The following is a 24882-nucleotide window of genomic DNA, read 5'->3' as shown; positions in this document are numbered from 1 at the left end:
TGTTTTTGTTCTGGAAGAGCTACTTATAGGTCTGTAACTGAATGTTCAGGGACATCAAAAGTGTTCCACAACTTTTTAAATGTTTATTTTGATATTGTCAGTGCTAATGTTGCATTTGTGTCCACTTAATGCACTTGAGTAAAAGCTACCCTGTTTTTCTAATGTATAGGGTAGGGGACCATTGCTGCCAGATGATGATATAATTCATATTGGAGGATGGGCAATTAAAACCACCAGTGATATTGGGAGATGTAATGTTGCTGCCAGAGTAACATTCCAAAGCCCACCCCAAAACCATGATTTGAACAAACAAACAAAAAACTGGTTTGGTTCCCCACCCAACCCTGAGATATATATATATATATATATATATATGTGTGTGTGTGTGTGTGTGTGTGTGTGTGTGTGTGTATTCAGAAGCACATATCCACTTGGAGAGGTTAGCAAGAATGTCTGATCCAATTTATGCATTTTCATTAATAATAAAATCAGAAAAATAAAATGAATTGGAAGAGGTTCTTAATACAAGTAATCTTAATTGTCTTAATCACAGAAATTTAAGATTTTAATATCATTTCTGTTTCAGGACAGTAAAAGTTCCATCATTTCTCCTTTCCTACAGATCTACCAGTTCCACCCTGCCTTGTTCTTCACGTTAGTCCCCATCTCTCTCTTCCATCCATTCTTAGGGCCTGCAGATATATAGAAATAGAGTAGGAGAACCATTCCCTGCCCTCTTCTTCCAGCCATGCAGCAGCATGATTATTCTTAAAGCCCTGCTGTGTGGAAGCAAGTTTTGGTGGCCTACAAAGTGATGTATCTGTCAGATTAGGCCAGGGAGTCTACCCTTTCTGAGCTAACTGAAGTAGCAGTGTCCCTGTCTCTCACCCACCTAAAGATGACAACATTGTTCCCTTAAAGGCCTGTCAGAATTTGGGAACCTGGTAGGTAATAGCAGGAGAGTCAGCATGGCACAGTTGTTTGAGCGTTGGACTATGACTCTGGCGACCAGGGTTCGATTCCGTGCTCGAGCATAAAAATTTACATGGTGACCTTGGGTAAGTCACACTCTCTCAACCTCAGAGGATGGCAATAGGAAGAAACTTGCCAAGAAAACCCCATTATAGGATTGCCTTAGGGTCGCCATAAATCAAAAATGACTTGAAGGCAAACAACAAAAACAGATAATAGCAGAGCTTTTCAAGAAAGGCAGTCTCAGTTAAAGCCTGGTTCAGTAGTTACAGCTTTTACAAAAGCTGTGAAGGAACAAATCAGCAATATCACAATCATGTCAACCAATAGGAGAAAGTTTAAAAATTGGCTGATAACTTGAGATTGAAAAGTCTTCCCCATTGGATGACTTGATTATCACATCAGTTCTTTGTTTCTTCATAAACTGCTGGAGGTTTCCATGACAGCTGTAGTGGCTACAGTGGCCAGTTCCTGTTTGTTCAGCTATTGATGCACTTGGGGCTGAAGGGGCTGAAATCGAAGGGAAGAGTCCTCAAGCCTCCATGTGTGCATGCCTGTGTGTACACACATGCACACTCATAGCTTTCTCCTAGTGTCCTTGAGATTCAGGTCCATTACTCTAAATTGTGCTCAAAGAAAGGAGGAAGCTAGGGAGATGTTCTCCACAGAGGAAAATAAAGGCTCCAGGGTTTTGGTGGCTGCCACCAAATCGGGATGGCTCTGCAGTATGTGAGTACCAAAATTAACAAGGCTTTTGCTTTTCCACACAGGGCAGAGATGGTTGTGCCAGAATTTCTTGAGCTCTTCAAAGAGAGAGCAACAGCCCCTTTCTTTGTCTTTCAGGTAAACAAAAACTGTATGTAGAGACCCAGCATGGTGCAGTGCTTTGAATATTGTCTAGGACTCTAGGAGACCAGGATTTGAATATCTGCTTAGCCATGGAAATCCAATAGATGATCTTGGACAAGTCACACTCTCTCAGTCTTAGTCAAAGGCAAGTCTCTCTGAATAAATCTTGCCAAGTAATCACTAGTAGTATAGAGGTGGCATAGGTCAGAGTTGAGCTGAAGGCACAAAGTGCACACACATATGCAGATGTGTATGGGCAACTCTTTTGTGTGAGAGAGTTTCTTTGTTTCTTAAACTATGGGCCCAAACAGACAGGCTAAAATAAAGCTGCTTCAGACCACTTTGAAATGTGCTGTTTAAATGACACATACGTCCTAAGAGGTGAGAAGCTGCACCAAAGCCACACTCCAGTCCTAAGCTTTGGCACAGCTTTGGCACAGCTTCTAGCCTCTTAAGATGCATATGTCATTTAAACAGCACACTTCCAAAGTGGCCTGAAGCAGCTTTATTTTGGCCTGTCTGTTTGGGCCCTAAGAAACCCATATGGAGTTCCATTCTTGTCAAAATCTGTTGCCTGCTAGGATGTTGTGAACCACATATGCTAGCCTTCTGTAGTTGGCAGCCTGGTATGGACTTGAAATTTGGTCTCCGTAGAAAAGCCGGAAAATCAAGTATTCTTTAGTGCCCAGATTACTTCTAGGCTGAGACAGTTCTCATTTGCCTAATGGTAAAACAAAGTGAATTGGTCACTGTCCAGTTATCTCAATCCATATTTCTTTCCTGGCCATTAAGTTTCCAACGAGGAGAAAAATTAAGGATTCTTCTTGATCTAGGTCATGCCATCCAGTCTTTAGTCATTATAAATCAAAGATAAACTTTAACCCCCAGATTCTTGTTTATAATGTGCCAGAGTTTGAAAGTAAAACAACAAGTACTGGTATTAGATGTGATGTGTTTCTTTTGGAGTAACACTGGTCTCAGTATTGTTACTTTTAAAAGAAATGTAAGGAAGGACTAGTTAGGTCAGGGGTCGGCAACCTCCGGCCCGTGGGCTGGATGCGGCTCGCGGAGGCCTGGCGACCGGCCCCTGGCTGCTGTTGCTGCCGCCGCCCGTCACGGCTTTTCGCTGCTCTGGGAGCGGCCATTTTGGGCGGCAAAATGGCGGCGCCCATAGCGGCCTCTGGGGCTATGGGCGCCGCCATTTTGCCGCCCAAAATGGCGGCGCCCAGAGCGGCGAAAAGCCGTGATGGGTGGCAGCGGGCCTCTAGGAGGCCCGCTGCCGTCTCTGGGGCCCTCCAGGAGGGCTCCGAGGGCGGCAAGGGGCCTCTGGGGGGCCCGCTGCCGTCTCTGGGGCCCTCCAGGAGGGCTCCAAGGGTGGCAGGGGGCCTCTGGGGGGCCCGCTGCCGTCTCTGGGGCCCTCCAGGAGGGCTCCGAGGGCGGCAGGGGGCCTCTGGGGGGCCCGCTGCCGTCGCTGGGGCCCTCCAGGGGGCCCTCCAGCACTGGCGGCCCCCCCCAGCTTTTTTGCCGGTCTCTGACAGGGCCTGGGGCCCTGTCAGGGGCCAGCAAAGATGGGAAGGCCTGGCCCCCGGAGGGTGGAAGCCCCGCCCCCAGCATGCGGCCCTGCCCCTGGAGAGTGGAAGCTCCACCCCCGGCACACGGCCCCGCCCCGGAGGGTGGAAGCTCCACCCCCGGCACGCAGCCCCGCCCCAGAGGGTGGAAGCTCCACCCCCCGCACGTGGCCCCGCCCCGGAGGGTTGACGCTCCACCCCCGGCTTCGGCCCCCCAGTCGCCTGAGGGTCAGCAACCCGGCCCCCGGCTCAGAAAGGTTGCCTACCCCTGAGTTAGGTCATATTTTAATGCAATGTTGCTTTTGGGAGGTCAATTGGAGAGACATCTGGCCACTTTTGTATTTCTAAATGTATTTTTCAAAAAAATCTACTACTAGTCACAAGTAGCTAGCAATAAATACTGTAACACCAGTTAGTTCCTTTGAGAAAGTAATGTATGACTTTAAAAAAATGTACCAGGCTCTATCTCTTTACTTTTATCAATGGCATCAAGCTAATGTTTTTTTTTTCTTATAAGTTTTACAGTGTGTAAAAAACATGAGATGTTTATGTGAATAACAAAGTTTGTACAAACCCAACCCCTGTTTCATCCTCATGGCATGTTCAGATGTGCTGGAAGGGCTGATGAGAAACAAACTGCTTTAATTTAGCCAACGGGAGAATTCTTGCCTCCCCTTCTCCCCTTTGGCTGTCTGGCACATAATAAATAATATAATAAAACTTTTATTTATATCCCACTTTTTGTCGAGACAATAAAAGAGGCATAACTTCATTCTCTGTCTCAGTCTGCTTCTGAAACTTCATTTTTTGGAAAAGTAGTTTCTGATGCTTAAGAAAAGTCAAATAGAAGGTCCATTTAGATATATAAAACTAGTTAATTGATACTGGCCAGTATTTCAGTAATCCTTTCAACAGTCTTTTAAAGTGGGTCAAAATTATATACAAGTTCAGTTCTCCCTTATCAAAAATGCTTGAAAAAGAAGTGTTTTGAATTTTATTTTATTTTTATTTTTTGGGATTTTGGAATGCTTGTATTTGCATATATGTACATTGTGATATATCTTGATGAGATCCAAGTCTAAACAAAAATCATTTATGTTTCATACACACTTATGGAGTGATCTGCAACTGCTCTGGCCTCAATCATTCCAGGACTGTGGTGACCAGACACCGTCGTCCTGAAGCCTTCCGCTGCCGCGGTCCTGAATGGGCCGCTAGCAGGAGCAAGTTTTTGCGTTTTGGGGCCAGCTTTGGGCTGCATTAGCTGACCCCTCAGCAACTTCGAGCCGATTTGGTGTGTGTGTACCATGTTAATGCCACATCCCCAAAGTGCCCAGAAGGCTCTTTATTTGGCCCATCTGCTTTGGGCTCTATGCAATATTTTTAATAATTTTGTGCATGAAACAAAATTTGTGTGAACTGAACCATCAGAAAGCAAAGGTGTCACTATTTCAGCCACCCATAAAGGTTTGGGTTTTTGGAGTATTTGGATTTTGGAATTTTGGATGAGGGACACTCAAGCTGGATCTCCTTATGTGAGAGGTATAACTGAGGCTGAAAGAGAATGCCTTGCCCAAGGCTAGCTAGTAAGTTAATGACTAAAAATAATAATTTATATTGGACTTCTTAGCTTACATTTTACAATACAGTACTACCAAAGTCTTTGTTTCAGGCTGTGACATTTCCATGCCTCTTTATTTCCCCAGAAAATTACTGCATTGTGTCAGAACTGAATTGTTTCTACTTCCCACAGGTATTCTGTGTGGGACTATGGTGCTTGGATGAATACTGGTATTACAGTGTCTTCACCCTTTCCATGCTGGTGGCTTTTGAAGCATCTCTCGTCCAGCAGCAAATGAGGAACATGTCAGAGATCCGAAAAATGGGCAACAAGCCCTACATGATCCAGGTAAGAGAAAATAAGTGAAGTAAGAAGTAAAGCTTTCAGCATGTGGTGTCATCCTTGAGAGTTGCGTGGCTTCCAAAATGATGAAAGCTCAGGGTGACATACCATCAGTGGAGAGGTGATCATTGTTGGGAAGTGGAGAGTGTAAGGATAGTTGGTGAAAAGAAGAGCCACCAAGAGAAATGGGTGAAACTGGGGGTGCAAACACAAAGGATTGCTTCAGTCCCTGAATGAAGGTAATGTAGAGATTACTTTGTCTCACATCTTCTTACCTGCTTACCTAGTGCTTGCTAAAAATGATTGCTGCTCAACTTCTAGGGATTGCTCCTAGCATCTGATATGTGGTCCTTCCCAGATACCTTCGTTTTCAAGAGAGCTTAGTCTTGTGAGAATGGGCTTCTTGCTTGCTGACCCAGGGAATGTTGTAGCTATCACTCACAAGTAGAGATAGTTCATATTTACAGATGTTAAATTTTCATACCCTTCCATAGCTGATCAGTGATATAGGAAAAGAGAGAAAGAGAGATAAGATCATCTTCTGAAAAGCCTTTTACCTACAAGGCCAGAGTTGTCATAGAATAATTTGATTTTGCATAAATCCATAATGGACCATCGGTCCGATACTTTTCATGAGGGTGTTGGGGGGAAGAATTGTCACAAGTAATATAGGTTGTAGGAAGTTAGACTCTGGACCATTTCTCTGATGCTTTCATCCTGCCATATTCTAAGTGCCACCTTTCTGTCCCTCTTCATTTCACAGGTTTACAGAAACAGGAAATGGCGGCCAATTTCCAGTGATGAGATCATTCCAGGGGACATTGTATCAGTCGGTAACAGAGTTTCCTTATTTATTATAGATAGGAATGTATAAAGTTTATCTAGCTGGCCTTGCTTATTCCAAAGAACAACTGTACTCATTTCCTGTCTATCCATCCCCAAATATCACCAAAGTTTCTAAACACTTGCTAAGAGTCAGGGCAGGAAAAAGTCTGCCAGTGACCTAAATCCAGGTTTGGACCCTTTCTCCCTCTCCCTTGCAGCCATCTATTTTTTCCCAAAAAACTGTTTTGCAGGGTTTCTCAGCCATCTGATACAGCTGGTGGAGGGCAGCAGGGGGAAGGTGAGTTCCTAATCTTGCTAACAGTAGCAGTTCTATTAGGAGCCAAATCCATTGGACCTGGACTGCAATTGCAGAAGTATGCTTGGGCTTATAGGGCCTGCAAATGTTTACTGTGTGAAATACTTCAAAGAGAAAGTGGAAAGAGGCAAAAACACAATATTATGTAGATCGCATTTCCAGTAGATTCATGTCTAGTCATTCCTTAAGTAATCTCCTTCATTTCTGGCTCACAAAAAGAGTGTGGACCTTGCAGTGTGCTTCTGGGCCATTATGGCAGTGTACCTTGGAAAACAGTGCCTGCAAAGTGTAGGATTGCCATACCAGCATCTTAACTATGAATCAATAAAGGTGGAGATACTGGCCCTATAAATTTTCTAATGCTGCATTTACTAGAGAGGGCCAATATGTTTACTACTTGTTTGTCTTGACTGAACTGAAAACAGCTGGGATGGGAAGATAAAGAACAGCCTATTTATACAGTATCTTTAAATATTTATGGGATTTCAGGGTGGCACACAAATAAAACAATAAGCAATTTGAAACAATGAAATTATTTAAACAAGATGAAAACAAGACAGTCTTTTTAAAAGCTTTTCAAAGGCTTAAAGAATTTAAAACCATATCCTTGTCCATTTGAAAGTAGCTGCATATAAAGTCCTAATCCAGAGTCAGCTTGTCCATGACAGCACCTTTATTTAGCACCACCTTTCTCATGGACATGTCACACAGCCTCTTCAAAATCTGGCAGTTTATCTTATTTTGTTCTCCATCTCTGTCACGCATGGTCAAATATCAGACTGGAACTGTTGGCAAATAGCTTCCAGGTCACTGCAGATGTAGCACTACAGCCCACAAGGGAGAGGGCACAGTGGAGGAGCAAAAATTGGCCACAATTGCCCAACCCTGCCTTAGAGCCTCACAAAGGCCATATCTTCCCCTCAACTCTTTCTGAACATTCAGTTCTCAATTCCAGGCCGCTCACCCCATGAAAACCTTGTGCCATGCGATGTGCTGCTGCTGCGAGGAAGATGCATTGTAGATGAAGCTATGCTGACTGGAGAGTCTGTGCCTCAGATGAAGGTTTGTCTGGAGATTGTTACTCTTTGATTGCCACCTCTGTAACACCAGCAGGATGCTTGGTGTTACCCATGCTGCAAAGATGATGCTGACTGAGGAAGATAGACAGGATGAAGGAAACAATGGGTGGGGGTTTATGGGTGTAGAGGGGAGGATGTTGCAAGCTTTTGTGTAGTGCATGGCAAGGAACAGACAGGAGACCAACAGCTGACCACTTCCATGTGGTACACTGCATAATGATCAATAGTGAAGGATGAGGGAGTAGCTGCCATCAGGTGCAGGAACAAGAAAGCATTCTCTTATCCAGGGATGGGCCAATGTTGGAAGATAGAGAGGCCTTGATCTGATCCAGCCATTTTAAAGCAATATTTATACTGTGTACTCACAGGGAGGCTTTCCTTCGGGTGGATGAGTGAATCTGAAATTCCTTGTATTGTGTTTAAGTTGATTCGTGATTCTAAAAAGATGAGGCAGCAATTTGTCTTCAACATAGAGGCTTGTATGTAGGAAGAGTACGAGTGTGTGTGGGTGCGTGTAAAAGAGAGAGCAGCCAAGACACTCTTGCCTTTAATTAGAATGGTATCATTTATGTTGTGGTTTGGAAACTCAGTGAGAGTGACTTTGATCTTAGTCATTGGTCAGCAAAAATAATACTCAACAATGGTCTATGAAGTAACTTTGTTCAGCAGTGTTATCTCCAATATTTTAATATCAAATGCCCTTCTCAAGACACACTTATATCAGGGCAGGCTGGCTTCCTCCCATCCCATTGTTCCACTTGTTTGGCCAACACTTCTAAATTCCTCCTTCTTCCCCTCTGCTGGTTCTCACATCTCCGGGACAAAGGCTGTTTTTGTTCTGCTGGTTCTAACTGAAATGGGTGGGCAAAGTGTGGCTCCTGCTCCCCACTTTTGTGGACCCTGCAGTGGCCCATCAGTCCCCTAATTTTTTAAAAAATGCATATGTTGGAGTGTCATATTTTTGGTTTTTAGAGTAAGCTTGATGTGTAAAGTGAGCTTGAGCTTGGCAAACACATCCAGGATATCAGACAGAAAGATCTCAGTATTGACCAGTTTGTTTTGAGGGAAAATTGCGCCCTAAAATCACTCAAAAACATTCCCCGAATGCATGAAAACATACAAAAACACCCCCACCCCCAATAAGCACCTCATCTTAATGTCCTGAATATCTCTGTTTTCTTCTGCAGCCACTCTCAAAATGACGACAGGCAGAGATTCATCTTCACTTTCAGTTGCCATTTTGAGACGGTGCAGAGGAAATGCCACCAGGAGAAAATGGAGGTTTTTCAGCTTGGTTGTAGGGGAGGAAATTTGTCCCTGGCCCCTGTGCAGATACTAACCCCAAACTGGGATGTAAAATAGCCCGATTAATATTCACAAAATCTAGGTTGCGCACATTTCATGGTTAACCCAGGGAGGATTCCTGAATTGTATATCTGATGTGTCCACTGTATCTGTAAGAGAGGAGTGTGGATAATGTTGGTCCTCTTGATGTTTTAGCCTATACCTCACAGCAGCCCCAACCAGCACAGAGAGTAGTAAAAGACTGTAGGAGTTGTAATCCAGAATGTCTGGAGACCCTAAGGTTCCTCATCCCTGCTACAGGACAAGTCCCCTATTTCAAAAGATAAGAAAGAGGAGGTCTTTGGTCCCAGGATTTTAGATCCCTTTCTGCTAAAGTACCATCATACATACATATATAACTTTATCTTGAGAGATACAGAGTCATTCATTCATTCATTCAGGTCTGGGTGCTTGTGAACTGTTGGCAGAATAATCTAGGCCTTCCTTACCCATATGTTACCCATGCTCATGTGCACCTTTCTTTTGCAGGAACCAGTGGAAGAGCTGGACCCAGATCATGTCCTGGACATGCAGGCAGATTCCAGGTTGCATGTCATTTTTGGGGGAACAAAAGTTGTGCAGCACATCCCACCACAGAAGGCCAGCACCGGCCTGAAACGTATGTACCTATTTGGTGACTATAGCATGGGGAAGCTCAAAAAGGGGCACGAATCCGTTCTGAGGACACTCTAAATTGGCAATTTGTCATTTAATTGAATTCATTAGATAAATGGCCAGCACTGCTACCCTGGATGTTCGGTGTATACCAGGTATTCATAGGCTATATTTCAGGGGAAGGAATTTGCAAACCCATCTCTGACTATTTCTTCTTTAAGAAAACCCTATGAAATTCATGAGGTTGCACTGTAAGTTGGCTGGCAACTTAAAAACACACACACATAGGTATAGATGTATAAATGAAAACCAGTCTGCAGTGCGGTTGGAGGAAGTTTAACTGATTTGATACTGTTACTTTTTTTGTATTGATATTTTTGTTGACTGTATCCTAATTTTTGTCTTAATTGTATATCTTACTTACCTTCCTTTGAAGTTATTGTTTAGTGGCTTTGGTTGCCATTATTGTTAATAAAGAAAAGCACACACAACCTTTCAGTAGGAAATGCGTTTAACAACAGTGGTTTACACCAGTACAGCAAATCTTCCTTAGCACAGAACCGAAGATGCTCCCTTTTTGAAATGGCCATAAGCTATGTACCTGATCAGTCAAGGGGACACATATAGCATTATAAAACAGCTTATATTGTAAAAGCTGAAGTTCCAGTACCTCCAGTAGGTACTGTTTGGATGATTAAAATGACAGAATAATGTATTCCGCAAAGAGTTTTTGTGCTTAGAAGATACAGGAGCAAATGAACTGAACTTGGATCAATTTAAGAAAATTTGGTGTAGCTTCATTGTCATTAAGTTAATACTTTTTAAGGGATGTGCGTTTAGGAAAATGAAATCTCAGAATGGTGTGGTACAGGTTGGAGGGTATTGATAAAGGAAAATGAATCAAATACAGTTTTCTTACTTTAAAAAAAATACAAGAATGGCAGTTTTTTCCCTGAGAATATTTTAGATAACCAACAAAACATGTCATGAGATAAACAGTACCTAATCCATAGAAACTGAGGTGAGTCCACAGATCCACTGTGTGAGTGGGTGGGCATTCTGCCATGTCCAGGCTTAATCTGGTTACTGCATCTTCCAGCTTCCTGCCTTACCCCTTCCCAGTCTGTGTGTAATCTGTAACTGTCAATATAGTAGAGCTCATTTTGTTTAACTATTATCCCAAGCTGAACATCTTTGCCATTTTTTGAGCTGATTCTACCTCCACAACAGGCTGACGTGCCACACACCTTTTCTTTCCTTCCCTTTACAGCTGTTGATAATGGATGTGTAGCATATGTTTTGAGGACAGGCTTCAATACATCTCAGGTATGTAGCCAGTGCATTTTAGCAGGATGGTTGAATCTAATTCTTACACATCAAGATGAAGGAAGCAAGGTTCTGTCTGTTTGATTCCCTTACCAATATGAGGCACTTAGACCCATTTACAGCAAGACTTGTTCATCTTAACATAACTAATTTTGTAAATGTTTCCCAGGAGGCAAAGTTCCTCACCTTGGAAAAGTGTTAGATAGAACACTCTGTGTGTGTGTGTGTGTGTGTGTGTGTTTTAAAAAATACCTTAACAAAAATACAGTTTTAAAATGGCAATCTAAGGAGTATGTTAGTTGACTGATAGGTGGCTTGTAGTCCCAACTCTTGCATTCCTTACCATTGAAATGAAGAGGTTTGTGAAAAGCAAATCTTAATAGCATATTTGCTTAAACATTGTTTCTATTATCTTGTTGTTTCTTCTAAGGCTCAAAGCCAGAAATATTTACTTAATCCCTCCATTCTCTCAAAATCTCCTCTGATGTAGGTTATTGTAGTTTCCCACTGACACCCTTTTTCCCCTGCCTCTCAGGGGAAGCTTCTGCGAACAATTCTGTTTGGTGTGAAACGAGTGACAGCCAACAACTTGGAAACTTTCATCTTCATTCTCTTTTTGCTTGTCTTTGCCATTGCTGCTGCAGCATATGTGTGGATTGAAGGTAATTATTCATGTTTCTGAATCTGATTGATGGTCTTCTAGAACTATCAGTAATATACCGATATATACTGTATGTATGGTTTGGGTATTTAGCAAAAGAGACATGGAGTCTGGGTGATTGTCCTAACATTAAAGATAATGGAGTTTTTCATGGGCTGTCCTAGGGTGCATCTACACTGTAGACGTTTGACACCACTTAAACTGCCATGCCTTCACCTTACAGAATCCTGGTAAGAATCTTACAGAATCCACCATTCTTTGGCAGAGAAGGTTGAAGACCTTGCAAAAGCACAACTCCCAAGATTCCATAGGATGGTGCTACAGCACTTAAATTGATGCCAAATTGCATTACAGTCCACAAATCCTTCATCCATGGATTTAACCATCCATGGCTTGGAAATATTTTAAAAATATATACATTTCAAAGAGCAAACCTTGATTTAGCCATTTTATATAAGGAACACCATTTCACTATTCCATTGTATTTAATGGGACTTCAGCATCCACAGATTTTGGTATCCACAGGGGATCCTGGAACCAAACCTCAGAAGATACCAAGGGCTCATTTTATTGATACAGTTGGATGCACCCCCTGATTAGAGATGTGAAGGCTGTAAAAAGAACCCAGAAAACATCGGGGGGGGGGTGTTCAGTTTTTTTCTGTTTTTTTTCCTGAAGCCTTTAGTTTTTTTTTCTGAAAAATTGAAAAAAAATGAAAAAAGGAAGAAAATCAATTATTGAATGTTTTATTTTAGCATGACAAATAAAATCTTTAAGACAAAGAGTTCATATATTCTCCAAATCATTTCTAAAAACTATGTACAGTATCAGATTATTCTGTGCACTGAATGAGGAAGACACGCCAGTCCTAGGTTACAAACTGAACTCTCCAATGGAAGAGAAAAAAGATACATTTCTTCCATTAGGCGGCACTGAAGGAATCTGGTCTATGAGAATCTGTGAACATCTAGAAGGCAATGCCATAATCACAAAAAGTCAACATGGGTTTCAGAGAAACAAGTCATGCCAGACAAATCTAATCTCTTTCTTTGATAAAATTACCAGCTTGGTAGATGAAGGGAATGCTGTGGATATAGTATATCTTGATTTCAGTAAGGCCTTTGACAAAGTTCCCCATGACATTCTTGCAAACAAGCTTGTAAAATGTGGGCTAGACAAGGCAACTGTTACGGGGATTTGTAATTGGTTGACCGGACGAACCCAAAGGGTGCTCAACAATGGCACCTTTTCATCCAGGAGAGAAGTATCCAGTGGTGTGTTCCACAGGGCTCTGTCCTGGGCCCAGTACTGTTCAACATCTTTATCAATGACTTGGAGGAAAAAAATGCAGGAATACTTATCAAATTTGCAGATGACACCAAATTAGGAGGAATAGCTAATACTCCAGAGGACAGGATCAAAATTCAAAATGACCTGAATAGACTAGAAAGCTGGGCCACAGCTAACAAAATGTACTTCAACAGGGAGAAATGTAAGGTACTGCACTTAGGGCGAAAAAATGAAATGCACAGATATAGGATGGGGGACACCTGGCTTAAGGAGACAACATGTGAAAGGGATCTAGGATTCCAAGTAGACCACAAGTTGAACATGAGTCAACAGTGCAATGCGGCAGCTAACAAGGCCAATGCGATTTTAGGCTGCATCAATAGAAGTATAGTGTCTAGATCAAGGGAAGTCATAGTGCCACTATATTCTGCTCTGGTCAGGCCCCACCTGGAATATTGTGTCCAGTTCTGGGTGCCACAATTCAAAAAGGACATTGAGAAACTGGAGCGTGTCCAAAAGAGGGCGACTAAAATGGTGAAGGGTCTGGAAACCATGCCCTATGAGGAACGACTCAGGGAGCTGGGGATGTTTAGCCTGGAGAAGAGAAGGTTAAGAGGTGATATGATAGCCCTGTTTAAATATTTGAAGGGATGTCATATTGAGGAGGGAGCAAGCTTGTTTTCTGCTGCTCCAGAGACTAGGACCCAGAGCAATGGATGCAAGCTGCAGGAAAAGAGATTCCACCTCAACATTAGGAGGAATTTCCTGACAGTAAGGACTGTTCGACAGTGGAACACACTTCCTAGGAGTGTAGTGGAGTCTCCCTCCTTGGAGGTCTTCAAACGGAGGCTGGATGGCCATCTGTCGGGGATGCTTTGATCTGGATTTCCTGCATGGCAGGGGGTTGGACTGGATGGCCCTTGCGGTCTCTTCCAACTCTATGATTCTATGTTGGGAAACACATTAAATCAAGAAATAAACTGACGTGCAAGGCTAGAGAAGCTTGTTTCAGTCTGGGTAAACCTTCAGTTTTTAGAAATCCATGATAATTGTGATATTGACAAACATAATGAAGATACTGAAACTGAAACTGATAACCAGGGCTGCATCCACAGTACAGAAATAATGCAATTTGGCACCACTTTTACTGTCACTGTATTTTAATATGCCAATTGTGATAATCTTATGCCAGATCAAATTGTACATAGTTATATTTTATAATCCTAAAGTAACAGAGTGACTTTCAATCTGTAAAAACCACTAATGTTGCATTTTTTTCAATTTTTCCCAAGAAATCCTTTTTTTTTCTGTAAAAAAAGGGAAAAATCTGGTTTTTTTCCATGGCTTCAAAATTTCTGGAAATTTTACATCTCTACCCCTGACTAGATCACAGATTGCTCTGATATATTTCTGTTGCCCATTTACAAGGAAAGAAAATTAACTGCTTGAAAGTCCAAACAAAGAAGAAAAAAAGAATACATCTAAAGGCCCCCAAAGAGCTGCCCCAGTATATTCTTGATATATTTTCAGATGTTGCTTTATCAAAGACACCTTACTTATAATGCTTTACACCCAGTACAGGGAGAGATGAGAAAGGGAGCAGAAATACTTGTTTTCACTGGATTGGGAGGAAGCAAATCTAGAATAGAAAATTATGCAGAAATTCAGTCAAGATTGTTTGATGACCAAAAATATGCCTTATATCTCAGGGTTCTTCAGTGGCACATTAGTGTTCTCCAGCATACTGTGTGAGGCTATGGCTCTGACTACTCCTTTTTTTAACTGACCTAAAATGTGTGTCTGCTCCTACTTTTCAAGGTACCAAGGACCCCAGCAGGAACCGTTACAAACTCTTTCTGGAATGCACTTTAATCCTCACCTCGGTTGTCCCACCTGAACTCCCCATTGAATTGTCTTTGGCTGTGAACACCTCACTTATAGCTCTTGCCAAATTGTGTAAGTGGGAGGCCTGGTTGCATGCTTTGGAATTGTGAAGAACTGGTGATGTTTTTACTTTCTGAGAAGTGCCCTTCATGTGCTTTACAACCTCCATCTCCCAAGCATTTCTGTAGCTTTCTTCCATTTGCTGCATAATACTATGGCTTCCAACATAATCCACAACTCACAGCTGGGACTAGGTATAACACTTGCCTTCATCCTTTCCAGCAGGCAGTTGCACAATCTTGTGCTGATCTCTTTACAATTTCTCATGGACCTCAAACCACTTAGGAAAGCAATTTTTTGCTTTAAAGTAGAATGAACAACATCCACAGGATTGGATGACATTTGTTCAGTTAGAGCAGTGGTCCCCAAACTGTGCCCTTTAAAAGATTTTGGACTTCAGGTCCCAGAAGCCTCAGTCATGTTGGCCAATAGTCTGGGATTCTGGGAGCTGAAGTCCAAAATCGCTTAAAGAGCACAGTTTGGGGTCTACTGAGTTAAACAGTTGCACACCAAAGGGAATGAGCCTAAAGGAAGATAGATACAAATAATATTGACAAAAATAGATATAAAATGTGTAAAAGTAGGCAGTGTGTAAAACAGGCAAATATTTTAGGAAAATATAAAATTATAGAATAATATTGTAATAATTTAGCATTAAGAAATAAAATTCCCCCATACCCTCTAAGACTTCGTTGTTCTTTGAGAATACTGGCTTATTTTTACCCATTAATGCATTAAATATTATTATATTACAGCTCATTTTTGGTTAAAATGAATTCATTATAAATTAAATTAAATTTAACTTAACTTGCTCTGGAAGAATATCAGAGACAGGAGTCGTGGCAGCAAAAGCAGAAGCCAGCTACTGGCCTTTGAAATGCTTGCAAAAGCAAGGTTTCTGGTGTAACTAAAATGCGTTTGATTTGAATTGACTGTGTAAATCCCTTATACTATTAGTGCTTTTAGTGGCTGACTGCCAAATTTCAGCAATAATCTGTTTTCCTGTTAAGGGGAGGGATTGCAAAAGAGTTGGGAGCTGCATAGTTCCTCATGGGCCACATTTTGCCCATTCTTGCTTTAAAAAGTTCCGCTGCTGCTGAACTATATGGGAGCTTTTGGCCTGAGAATTGCATCCTAGTTGTTATGGTGATTGACCCATGGTCATTGGCCCTGCTGGCTTTGTTACCTTGTTCTTTCTGCTGCTTGGTTGCTGGGCAACCCAAGTTGCCCCTGGCTGTGATCTTCAAGGTGGCCCTATACCACGGTATGGACCTATATCCCACCAGACACTCACAGGCTATACAGACTCTGCCCCCATGCCAGCTGCCAGACCAGATGGTGGTCGGTGTGATGCGGCATCGTCGGCTCAGCGCTTACATGCGCTGTGCTGAAGAAGCGGTGAAAAGCTGCCATGGTGGCGGCTAGGGTGCCCTTTCCACAGCTCAAAAAGGAGCCTCTTTTTGCAGCTTCTTTCTGCGCCGTGGAAAGGCCAGATTGGGGCCACGGCATGTAGTTTTACAATTTTTGAAAAATAAGGCTGGAGAAATGATCTTTCATAATAACTTTATTTATTTATTTAGGAATACCTTTTATGTTCATTTCTCCACACACTTGTGCGTGTACACATTTGAATTTGTTTGCTTCTCTTAAAAAGCAGGAGTGGATTAAATTTCTGGATTTAATCCACTCCTGCTTTTTAAGAGAAGCAAATGAATTCAAATGTGTACATCCAGAAACTTTCCTTTTGAACATGATAAAAGAGAAAGAGGAAAAGAAATATGGCAAAATAAAGAAGGAATTTCAAATTGAAGAATGGATGGTTAAATTGTTAGACATGATGGAAATAGATATAATATCTAAAAGACTAAAAGGGAAGATAAAGCTATAGAATATGACAGGGAAAATTGGGAGAATTTATAGAAATATATTAAGGAGAAATGGCCAAATATCCAAAATATAATATAAAGAGAAATATAAGAAGGAAGGGAATTATAATAGATTAAATAATTATATAAATGAATGATGAGTGATGAGTAAATATGTTGGGAAACGGGGAAAGAATTAAGAGGAAAATGAACTAGTAGAAGTTGGACTGAAGGAAGTCAAATTTGTCAAGAGGATCAACATAGAAGGAGTTAGAATGAAGAACAGACAGTTGTGGTATTATGTGTCATTAATATGTTGTTAATGTAAGTATTGTTTATATGAGTATATGGTATTGTTGTATGTCTTAATAATAAAATAAAAAAGCAGGAGTGGCAGCTAACAAGGCCAATGCAATTTTAGGCTGCATCAATAAAAGTATAGTGTCTAGATCAAGAGAAGTAATAGTGCCACTGTATTCTGCTTTGGTCAGGCCCCACCTAGAATATTGTGTCCAGTTCTGGGCACCACAATTCAAAAAGGACATTGAGAAACTGGAGCATGTCCAAAGGAGGGCAACTAAAATGGTGAAGGGCCTGGAAACCATGCCCTATGAGGAATGACTTTGGGAGCTGGGGATGTTTAGCCTGGAGAAGAGAAGGTTAAGAGGTGATATTGTAGCCCTGTTTAAATACTTGAAGGGGTGTCATATTGAGGAGGGAGCTTGCTTTCTGCTGCTCCAAAGACTAGGACCTGTAACAATGGATGCAAGCTGCAGGAAAAGAGATTCCACCTCAACATTAGGAGGAACTTCCTGACTGTAAGGGCTGTTCGACAGTGGAACACACCCCTTCCTCGGAGTGTGGTGGAGACTCCTTCCTTGAAGGTCTTTAAACAGAGGCTGTATGGCCATCTGTCAATGGGGATGCTTTGATTGACAGTTCCTGCATGGCAGAATGGGGTTGGACTGGATGGCCCTTGAGGTCTCTTCCAACTACGATTCTGTGAAACTGTCACCCACAGGTGTTTTCAGACTGCAGTCTCCAACATCCCTCAAGACTGGCTGTGCTGGCTAGGGCTCATGGCAGTTATAGTCTAAAAGACTACTACATGATTTGATTTAGAGAAAGTTTAGATGTAAAGACAAGATCTGCACATAGATCTTTTAAAATTCTTAGCCAGAGTGCAGAGCAAAGATATTTTAAAATTCTTAGCCACAGCGCATGAACATATATAAACTAAGGTTAATAAAATGAACAAGTGAAATGTGAATTACTAGTACAGAATTGTTATTCATACTTCTTTTTTTATTGCAGATGTTTATTGCACAGAACCATTTCGCATCCCATTTGCAGGCAAGGTCCAGATTTGCTGCTTTGACAAAACCGGCACACTCACTAGTGACAACCTAGTGGTGAGGGGTGTGGCTGGGCTCAGGTAGGTTTGGGATGAAAGAATGAAGGATATGGGGAAGGGAAACTTGAGAACCATCTTGAGTCTCTGACTTATACACATGCACTTTCTGTTCCTTATGTTCCAAGGTAGTAATACAGATAATCCACACAGGAGATAGTAGTCTGCCCTTCTGCTTTTTTCTAATATAAAATTAAGATTTTGCATGCACCAGGATAACCCAAATTATGTAGCTCAACAGCAAATTCTTCAGTCTGTGTAGATTTTGCTGGTATGTAAAATTTCTCTTTCTTTGCACAGTGTTTAGTTGTGCTAATCAAAAAAGAGCAATGCAGCCTACACCCCCAAACACTCAAAATTGTAATCCCTCTGGCTTTAGAACTTTCTTTAGCCATTGTTTATATGGCTGGAAGTCTATTTAAAATTTTTAAAAACCCAGACATCCATAGGAAGCTAATGTCACATTGTGTCAGAATGGCAGATACAGAGAGAGGCATATTATCTTCTGTGTTTCCAGCAACTGCTCTTTGGGTTTTCTAAATTCCAGTGCGAATGTTGGGATCCTGTGTCAAAATGCAAGCAATTCAGTAAGCCACAATTTCTGTACAATTTTTTTGCAGAAATCCAAGGAAAGTTGGGTGCCATTCAGAAAATGCCACTTTAGACACATTTTCCTTGCACAGTGATGTTATTCAGTTTTGGTTGTTTATCTGAATGTTTCATTCCCAGCCCAGTGTTGCTTTTATAACATTAATGAAGTTTTTTAAAGTAGAATTTTGGGCACTTGAACAAATACTTAAGCAACTGCTTTATCATATTTTACTTTTTTAAAGAATTATGGACTGAAAAACTGGATGGGTTTAGAAATAAACCCCAACTGACCCTGTGATCCACCAATCTATTGGCTACCTCTTGCTGTTGAGTTTCCAGGATAGAAAAAAAACCCATTGTACTTAGTGGGGCCAATATGGTGAAAATCTCTGGCAAACTGGGTGAAATAATTGCTAGTCCCCTACTTCAGGTAACCTGAGAAGCACTGGTTACAGGATTGGAAATAAATGTGGCCTTTTTGTTCTCACTTTAGGGATGGGAAAGATGTGACCCCTGTGTCAGACATTCCTATTGAAACACACAGGGTCATTGCCACGTGCCACTCCCTGATGCAGCTGGATGATGGGACTCTGGCGGGTGATCCCCTGGAGAAGGCCATGCTAACTGCTGTGGAATGGACTGTGACCAAAGGTAGGCTTGCTTAGCATCCAGGTGCAAAGTGGGTTCTTTCTGCCTTTTCTCTTGCAAGCCCATTGGCTTCTTGGAAGCAGAGGCATGAAAGTAACCTTTTCTGGGGAGCAGTTAGCTAAAAAATACTGTAATTTCTCATGCCCGTTCTGGGGGATAGAGTCAAATGTTCATGTCAGCGATGTCATGAGTACAGTTGGTGGATCATTTAAAACTCTTTTGGTGTCTCACTCTGAGGTCTGTTGATCTCTTGTGAGTCATACCTGTCAGTGGAAAGAACAGTGATGAGCTATCATGTCAATGGGATTTTAACAGGTCATTTTAAAATCGGCCTCAAATGCATACATTTTCAAGATCTTAATAGGAGAATTGAGACTGAAAATGCAATTAGGTAGAAGATTTGCACAATTCTGTGGGGTATCTGAAGCAAAACTTTGATCACTGGGTAGCAACAGTTTTAGTTTGTATGTATATGGTTCTTAAACCAAGGTCCAAAACTCAGGGCAGAAATAATCCATTTTGAGACCACTTTAATTGCCCTGGCTCAGTGCTAGGGAATTCTGGTAACTGTAGTTTTGTGAGATATTTGGTGTGTGTCAGAGAGCTCTGATGTCACAATGAACTGCAATTCCCAGGATTCTCTAGCACTGAGCCAGAAAAGTTAAAGTGGCCTCGATCTGGATTATTTCTGCAGTTGTTTTGGACCCAGGTCTTTGTGCCTTGTGGCTTGGGAGGTAAGCATGAAAACATGGAGTCACACTCTACACATATTTGACTGTCTTGAAAGGATGGTGTTTTATGGTGCCCTGTATAGTTAGCTAATCTCTGCATCTTGTCTTGAGTCATAGTAGTCCCTCATCTCTCCCTCAGCCTGGTAGATGTGCAAATAGAGTATCAACCATACATTCTTTCTGTAACCACTAGTTTCAGTGAGTCTTTTCAAATGTCCCTTCTCACTTGTTTACCAAGTTATGTTTGGTAAAATATTGGGGGAGTGATATTTTTCCTGCAAATCCATATTGGTGCCTTTTGATGTAAATGAGCAGAGGTGCTTGATTCTGTGAAAGCCTTCTAAAGTTGCCTACTATTTTCTTCTACACTACTAGGAACTAATTATAGATATATGTATGAACAAATCATGCCAAGAAAAATCCAGGATAGGGTTGCCTTAGGGTCTCCATGATTCAGAAACAACTTGAAGGCACACAAAACACACACACACACACACACACACACACACACAGCCAGGACATTTATCATTTTAAAACACTTTGGCATGCAAAAAGAGATTACTTCCCATCCCCCTTCATGTCCCTTGGTTGAGGAACCAGAAAACAATTGTCCCCACCCCTGTTCTGCTAAATAGCTCCCAGCCCCAGGGCACCCGGGCCCCTGTGCCACCTCCAAGGGAGCCTGGAGGGAGTATTTCTGTTTGTGGTGCTGTTGAACCCTTTCAGGATTTCCCGATCTCTTTGTTTCCAGATGAGAAAGTTTTCCCCCGAAGTATTAAAACTCAGGGACTGAAAATTCACCAGCGCTTTCATTTTGCCAGTGCCCTGAAAAGAATGTCGGTCTTGGCTTCCTACGAGAAGGTCGGCTCCACTGATCTGTGTTACATTGCAACGGTGAAGGGGGCCCCGGAGATGCTGCACAGAATGGTGAGCAAAGCTGGTCAGTTGGGTTTCTCTCCCCTGGCTGAATGCGTCTGTCCCAAAGAGGCCATGGAATTAGCCTGTGCCTAAGTAGTTAGGGGAATGAGTCACCTCAGTAGAGTTGGGCATGGCAAAGGCTGTACCCCAGTGGTTAGGATTCTTGAGGTCCTTCCCACACTGTCACTTGCATTGGTTACAGGTTGGCTTAGTCATAATTTGGCCCCTCATCCCCCAGTTTGGGAGAATATAATAAACATGCTGAAGGTAGGAAGAAGGAACTGCATATTCCATATCCCTCATACAAATTTCACACATAGATGAGTAGTTCATATTAACTATCATCAGAAGACATAGAGGCCACTTTGATTAATTCTGTTTTGAAATTCTTGTTAAGATCCACTTTGTTTTCAAAACAGCATTAGGCCTTTTTACAACGCTACTGTGAAAGAGAATTAAACAAGGTTTTTTATAGACAGCTATAAAGTTTTTTATAGACACTGCCCACAGTTGGCAGCAAAATGCCCCTGGGAAATAGAACAAAAAAAAGGTAGCTTACTACTGTTGGTTTCCCCCAGAATCTGGTAATAGGAATTAAGTTGCTTCTCAGTATTGAGGTTAGATTTAACGGTCAAGGTTAGTAGCCACTGGGAGACTTGTCTTTAGTGATTTATCTTCTTTTAAGTCATCTGAGCTAACAACCCTCACACCATCGTGCTGGTTATTTTTAATGAAAATTTGTCAAAGTACTCTGTGTATGTAGCCATATTGTAATAGGCTGACACATAGTGACTCATGTGTCCACTTCTTTGTTACAATTAAAGTTTCAAAGTCATTGTGAACTGATCTTCTTTCAGATGACGAGTAGAAACTGTAAATCTGTATTTGAACAACTCCACAATTTTAACTGTCACTGTATGGGAAATGGCCTAGTCACAGGAATACCTCATTCCCTGATGAAACCACCAACTCTGGTATGATGGTGCAGAGTATTCAAAGATACACGGAGTACTTTTATACCTAAGATTGCTTGCAGCCCATCTTCTATTATTTAAAAAATATATAACCCACTGCCCTTTGGGCTTGATGAAGATGGGGAACCATACCCCCCCCAAAGAATAATTTCTTGTGGGGCTTGTACCAGCAGCGGGGAGGGCCAAAGCCAAACATTAACTAGAACTCTATTTCTCTGCTTTGATGGAAAGCATTAAAGGGCACTAGTCCTAGATCCCGGGTGGCTAAAGAATTTGTAAGCATTGTGGAAGGAAGAAAAAATAAGCTGAACTGGAGTCTTAGACAATGGGGAGATTAGCTAAAATTTTACTTATGAAAGATATTTGATGTACTGCAGCCATTTAAAAAAAAATTGGTGTTTTTGTTCCAGTCTTCTAATATGTCAGTAGTACAACCATCATAACAGTCTAGTCCTTGTTATATTTTTATATATTTTGTCTTGTGCTGATGGTAACATAATGAAGGTGTCCACAGGATTCTTTGCATTTTGTATTACGAGATATGCATGAACCTTGTGTGAGTACAGGTGATGCAGTGGGTAAGTGTCTATACTGCAGCCACTCATTCACAATCCACACGGTTGTGAGTTCAGTACCAGCCAAGGGCTCCAGGTCAATTCAGCCTGGCATCTTTCTGTAGGTTGCTAAAATGAGTACCCAGCTTGTTGGGGGCAATTAGTTTATACTTTGTAAACCACTTAGTACATTGGTAAGCGGTATAGAAATGTACTTGCTATTGCTATTACTACAAATATCCACACCTATACTATGGTTGAAGTGGAGGAACCTGTGAGCCCTAAACTGGAGAAATATACACTGAAGAGATTGAACAAACTCAGTCTATACAGTTCTCACATATATCCAGTTAATTCATACTTTTTCTGTTTGATAAGCTGCTTAGAGAAGAGAGTTTAGATATCTGTCACTTACGGCAGGCTTTCCTAATTTGTTGTTTTCCACATTGGTTGAAATACACCCAGGGTGGGCTTTTTAAAAAGTGACTTAAAAAAAACAACCTCCTATTTTTTTAAAAAAATGATTATTCATACTTTTAAAACTAGCTATTATTACTATTTTCCAACCCTCTTACTGGAAAACTGATTGTTTGAGGTTAAACATTTTAACTTTAACAGTTTATTGGCAGTTGTTCAGTTGTTAGACCAGAATCCAGGGTCAATTGCTTTTTTAAAATTACTTTCTTTCTATAAATATATATGTATATAATCTTATTTACTCTCTATGTGAAAGTGATTATTGTAATTGTGTGTATGTAAAGAGTTGTACTGAATTGTTTTAATAATAGTTTTTCTCCAATTTTTTTTTTTAAAAATTACTTCAATTTAGTGCAAGAAATGTCATTCAGAAACAAGTCCTTCAGTTAACATAAATTCAACCAAAATGATCCTGAGTGTATGTGACGTCAAAGGCTTTCATGGCCGGCATCCATAGTTTTTTGTGGGTTTTTCAGGCTATGTGACCATGTTCTAGAAGAGTTTCTTCCTGACGTTTCACCAGCATCTGTGGCTGGCATCTTCAGAGAATCTGCCAGCCACAGATGCTGGCAAAACATCAGGAAGAAACTCTGCTAGAACATGGCCACATAGCCCAAAAAACCCACAAAAACTGATCCTGAGTGTACTTCGTATGTTTTATTATTTATAGTCTACTATATTCAGATTTAATAAGAATAGTAAGCAGTTAAAAATTGGTGCTTTATTGTAACATGTAATTCATCAAAGCCTAATAACTTTGGCTTATTAACTTTAGAAATCATTAATAAATGGTTGATTAAGCTTTCTAGTACATAAAATAATGTGTCACCATATTAAGAAAATAAGCAAATGCAAAAATTTGTTTTAAACAAAAAAGTTTTTTGTTTCTTTTTAAAAAAATGCTTTTTCCAGACCCTGAATATACATCCCATTGGCCTGCATTCTCAGTTGCTTTTTTAAAATTGTAGGTCAGTCTCCACTACTTAAGGGTGCAGTATACCTTCATACTACTTGGACTAAATTATACAGGCAGTAGTTCACTATTTTGGTCCCTTGTTCCTCACAATGAGGTTTGCTTCATTTTGCCTTTTATCTTCCAAGTTTATTTTCCAGGTTCTGTGTTGATTGTCCCTCTCTGTTCTCCTGCAGTTCTCTCAGTGCCCAAGTAGCTACAATGGTATCCACACAGAGATCTCCCGTGAAGGAGCTAGGGTCCTGGCGCTTGGCTACAAGGAGCTGGGACACCTCACTCATCAGCAGGTAGGGTTTGGTTTCCCACTTTTGGACTGGTGTCTAGTAGAGGACAGTTGGTTCTGAGGGTTCCAGTGAGAGTGAGTCAGGGACGGTTAAGCGTAGAGTCTTAGAGGAAAAGGCTCCCTACCATTATATGCGTCCAGGACTCTAGGAAAGAGAGTGGCTGGAGTATAATATGCTGAGGGATATCTTTAGTTGGGGGTTGTAAAACCCAAGTTAAAGTGGAATAGACTGATGTTGGGACTGTGGGAGTCCTAAGTAAATATAGGCCCGTTCTGCACGGGCCAAAAGTACGCGCCGAGCGTGTACTAGGGTTAGAAAGGGGCATCCTTTCAAGACGCCCCTAACCCTAGTACGCGCTCGGCGCATACAAAATGGCGGCGCCCATTTTACACAGGCGCCGCCATCTTGACGTCGCTGATGCCTAGCATCCGCACGTTGCAGGCAGAAGTGACACCATGAGTGTGCAACTAGCGACTCGCGGCGCCACTTCCAGGGCACAAAAAGAAGCCGCTTTTTGCGGCTTCTTTTTGCTGCGTCCGGGAATCGCACGGTTTGTCCGCTGTGGTTCCCGGACGCAGCAACCAGCGGCGCCAGCAGAGTGCCCATTTTGGGCGCTCTGTAACACGCCATAGATAGTGTTCTGTATTAAAAAGATTCCAAAGTACCTAGTATCTGTAACAAGTTAAAGCCAAATAACAAAGTAACAAGTGCATGAACCATCTGAACCAGTAACACATTTTCAAACCATTGTTTTAAATAAAGTT

General features: G+C 41.5%; 1 protein-coding gene across 3 annotated transcripts in view; it reads left to right on the top strand.

The window, feature by feature from the left end:
- Positions 1-24882, top strand: part of LOC149322798 (endoplasmic reticulum transmembrane helix translocase-like) — a 56132-nt gene that overhangs the window by 10662 nt on the left and 20588 nt on the right. For all 3 annotated transcript variants that reach the window (XR_016272121.1, XM_089483178.1, XM_089483189.1), the window contains exons 4-15: positions 1743-1815; positions 5143-5298; positions 6056-6125; positions 7389-7495; positions 9346-9475; positions 10742-10797; positions 11333-11459; positions 14567-14704; positions 17872-17992; positions 19053-19210; positions 20690-20865; positions 24011-24121. Coding sequence is in view for 2 of the 3 variants with exons in the window: in XM_089483178.1 (XP_089339304.1) it covers positions 1743-1815; positions 5143-5298; positions 6056-6125; positions 7389-7495; positions 9346-9475; positions 10742-10797; positions 11333-11459; positions 14567-14704; positions 17872-17992; positions 19053-19210; positions 20690-20865; positions 24011-24121 (1423 nt within the window). In the remaining variant the exon portion in view is untranslated. The remainder of the gene's footprint in view (positions 1-1742; positions 1816-5142; positions 5299-6055; positions 6126-7388; positions 7496-9345; positions 9476-10741; positions 10798-11332; positions 11460-14566; positions 14705-17871; positions 17993-19052; positions 19211-20689; positions 20866-24010; positions 24122-24882) is intronic.

Source organism: Sceloporus occidentalis, unplaced genomic scaffold (assembly GCF_023333645.1).
Source record: "Sceloporus occidentalis isolate IW3139 unplaced genomic scaffold, rSceOcc1.0.p SCAF_1, whole genome shotgun sequence".
NCBI classification, from domain to species: Eukaryota; Metazoa; Chordata; class Lepidosauria; order Squamata; family Phrynosomatidae; genus Sceloporus; species Sceloporus occidentalis.
The sequence above is the reverse complement of the archived record's forward strand: the minus strand, read 5'-3'. Positions and strand labels throughout refer to the sequence as shown.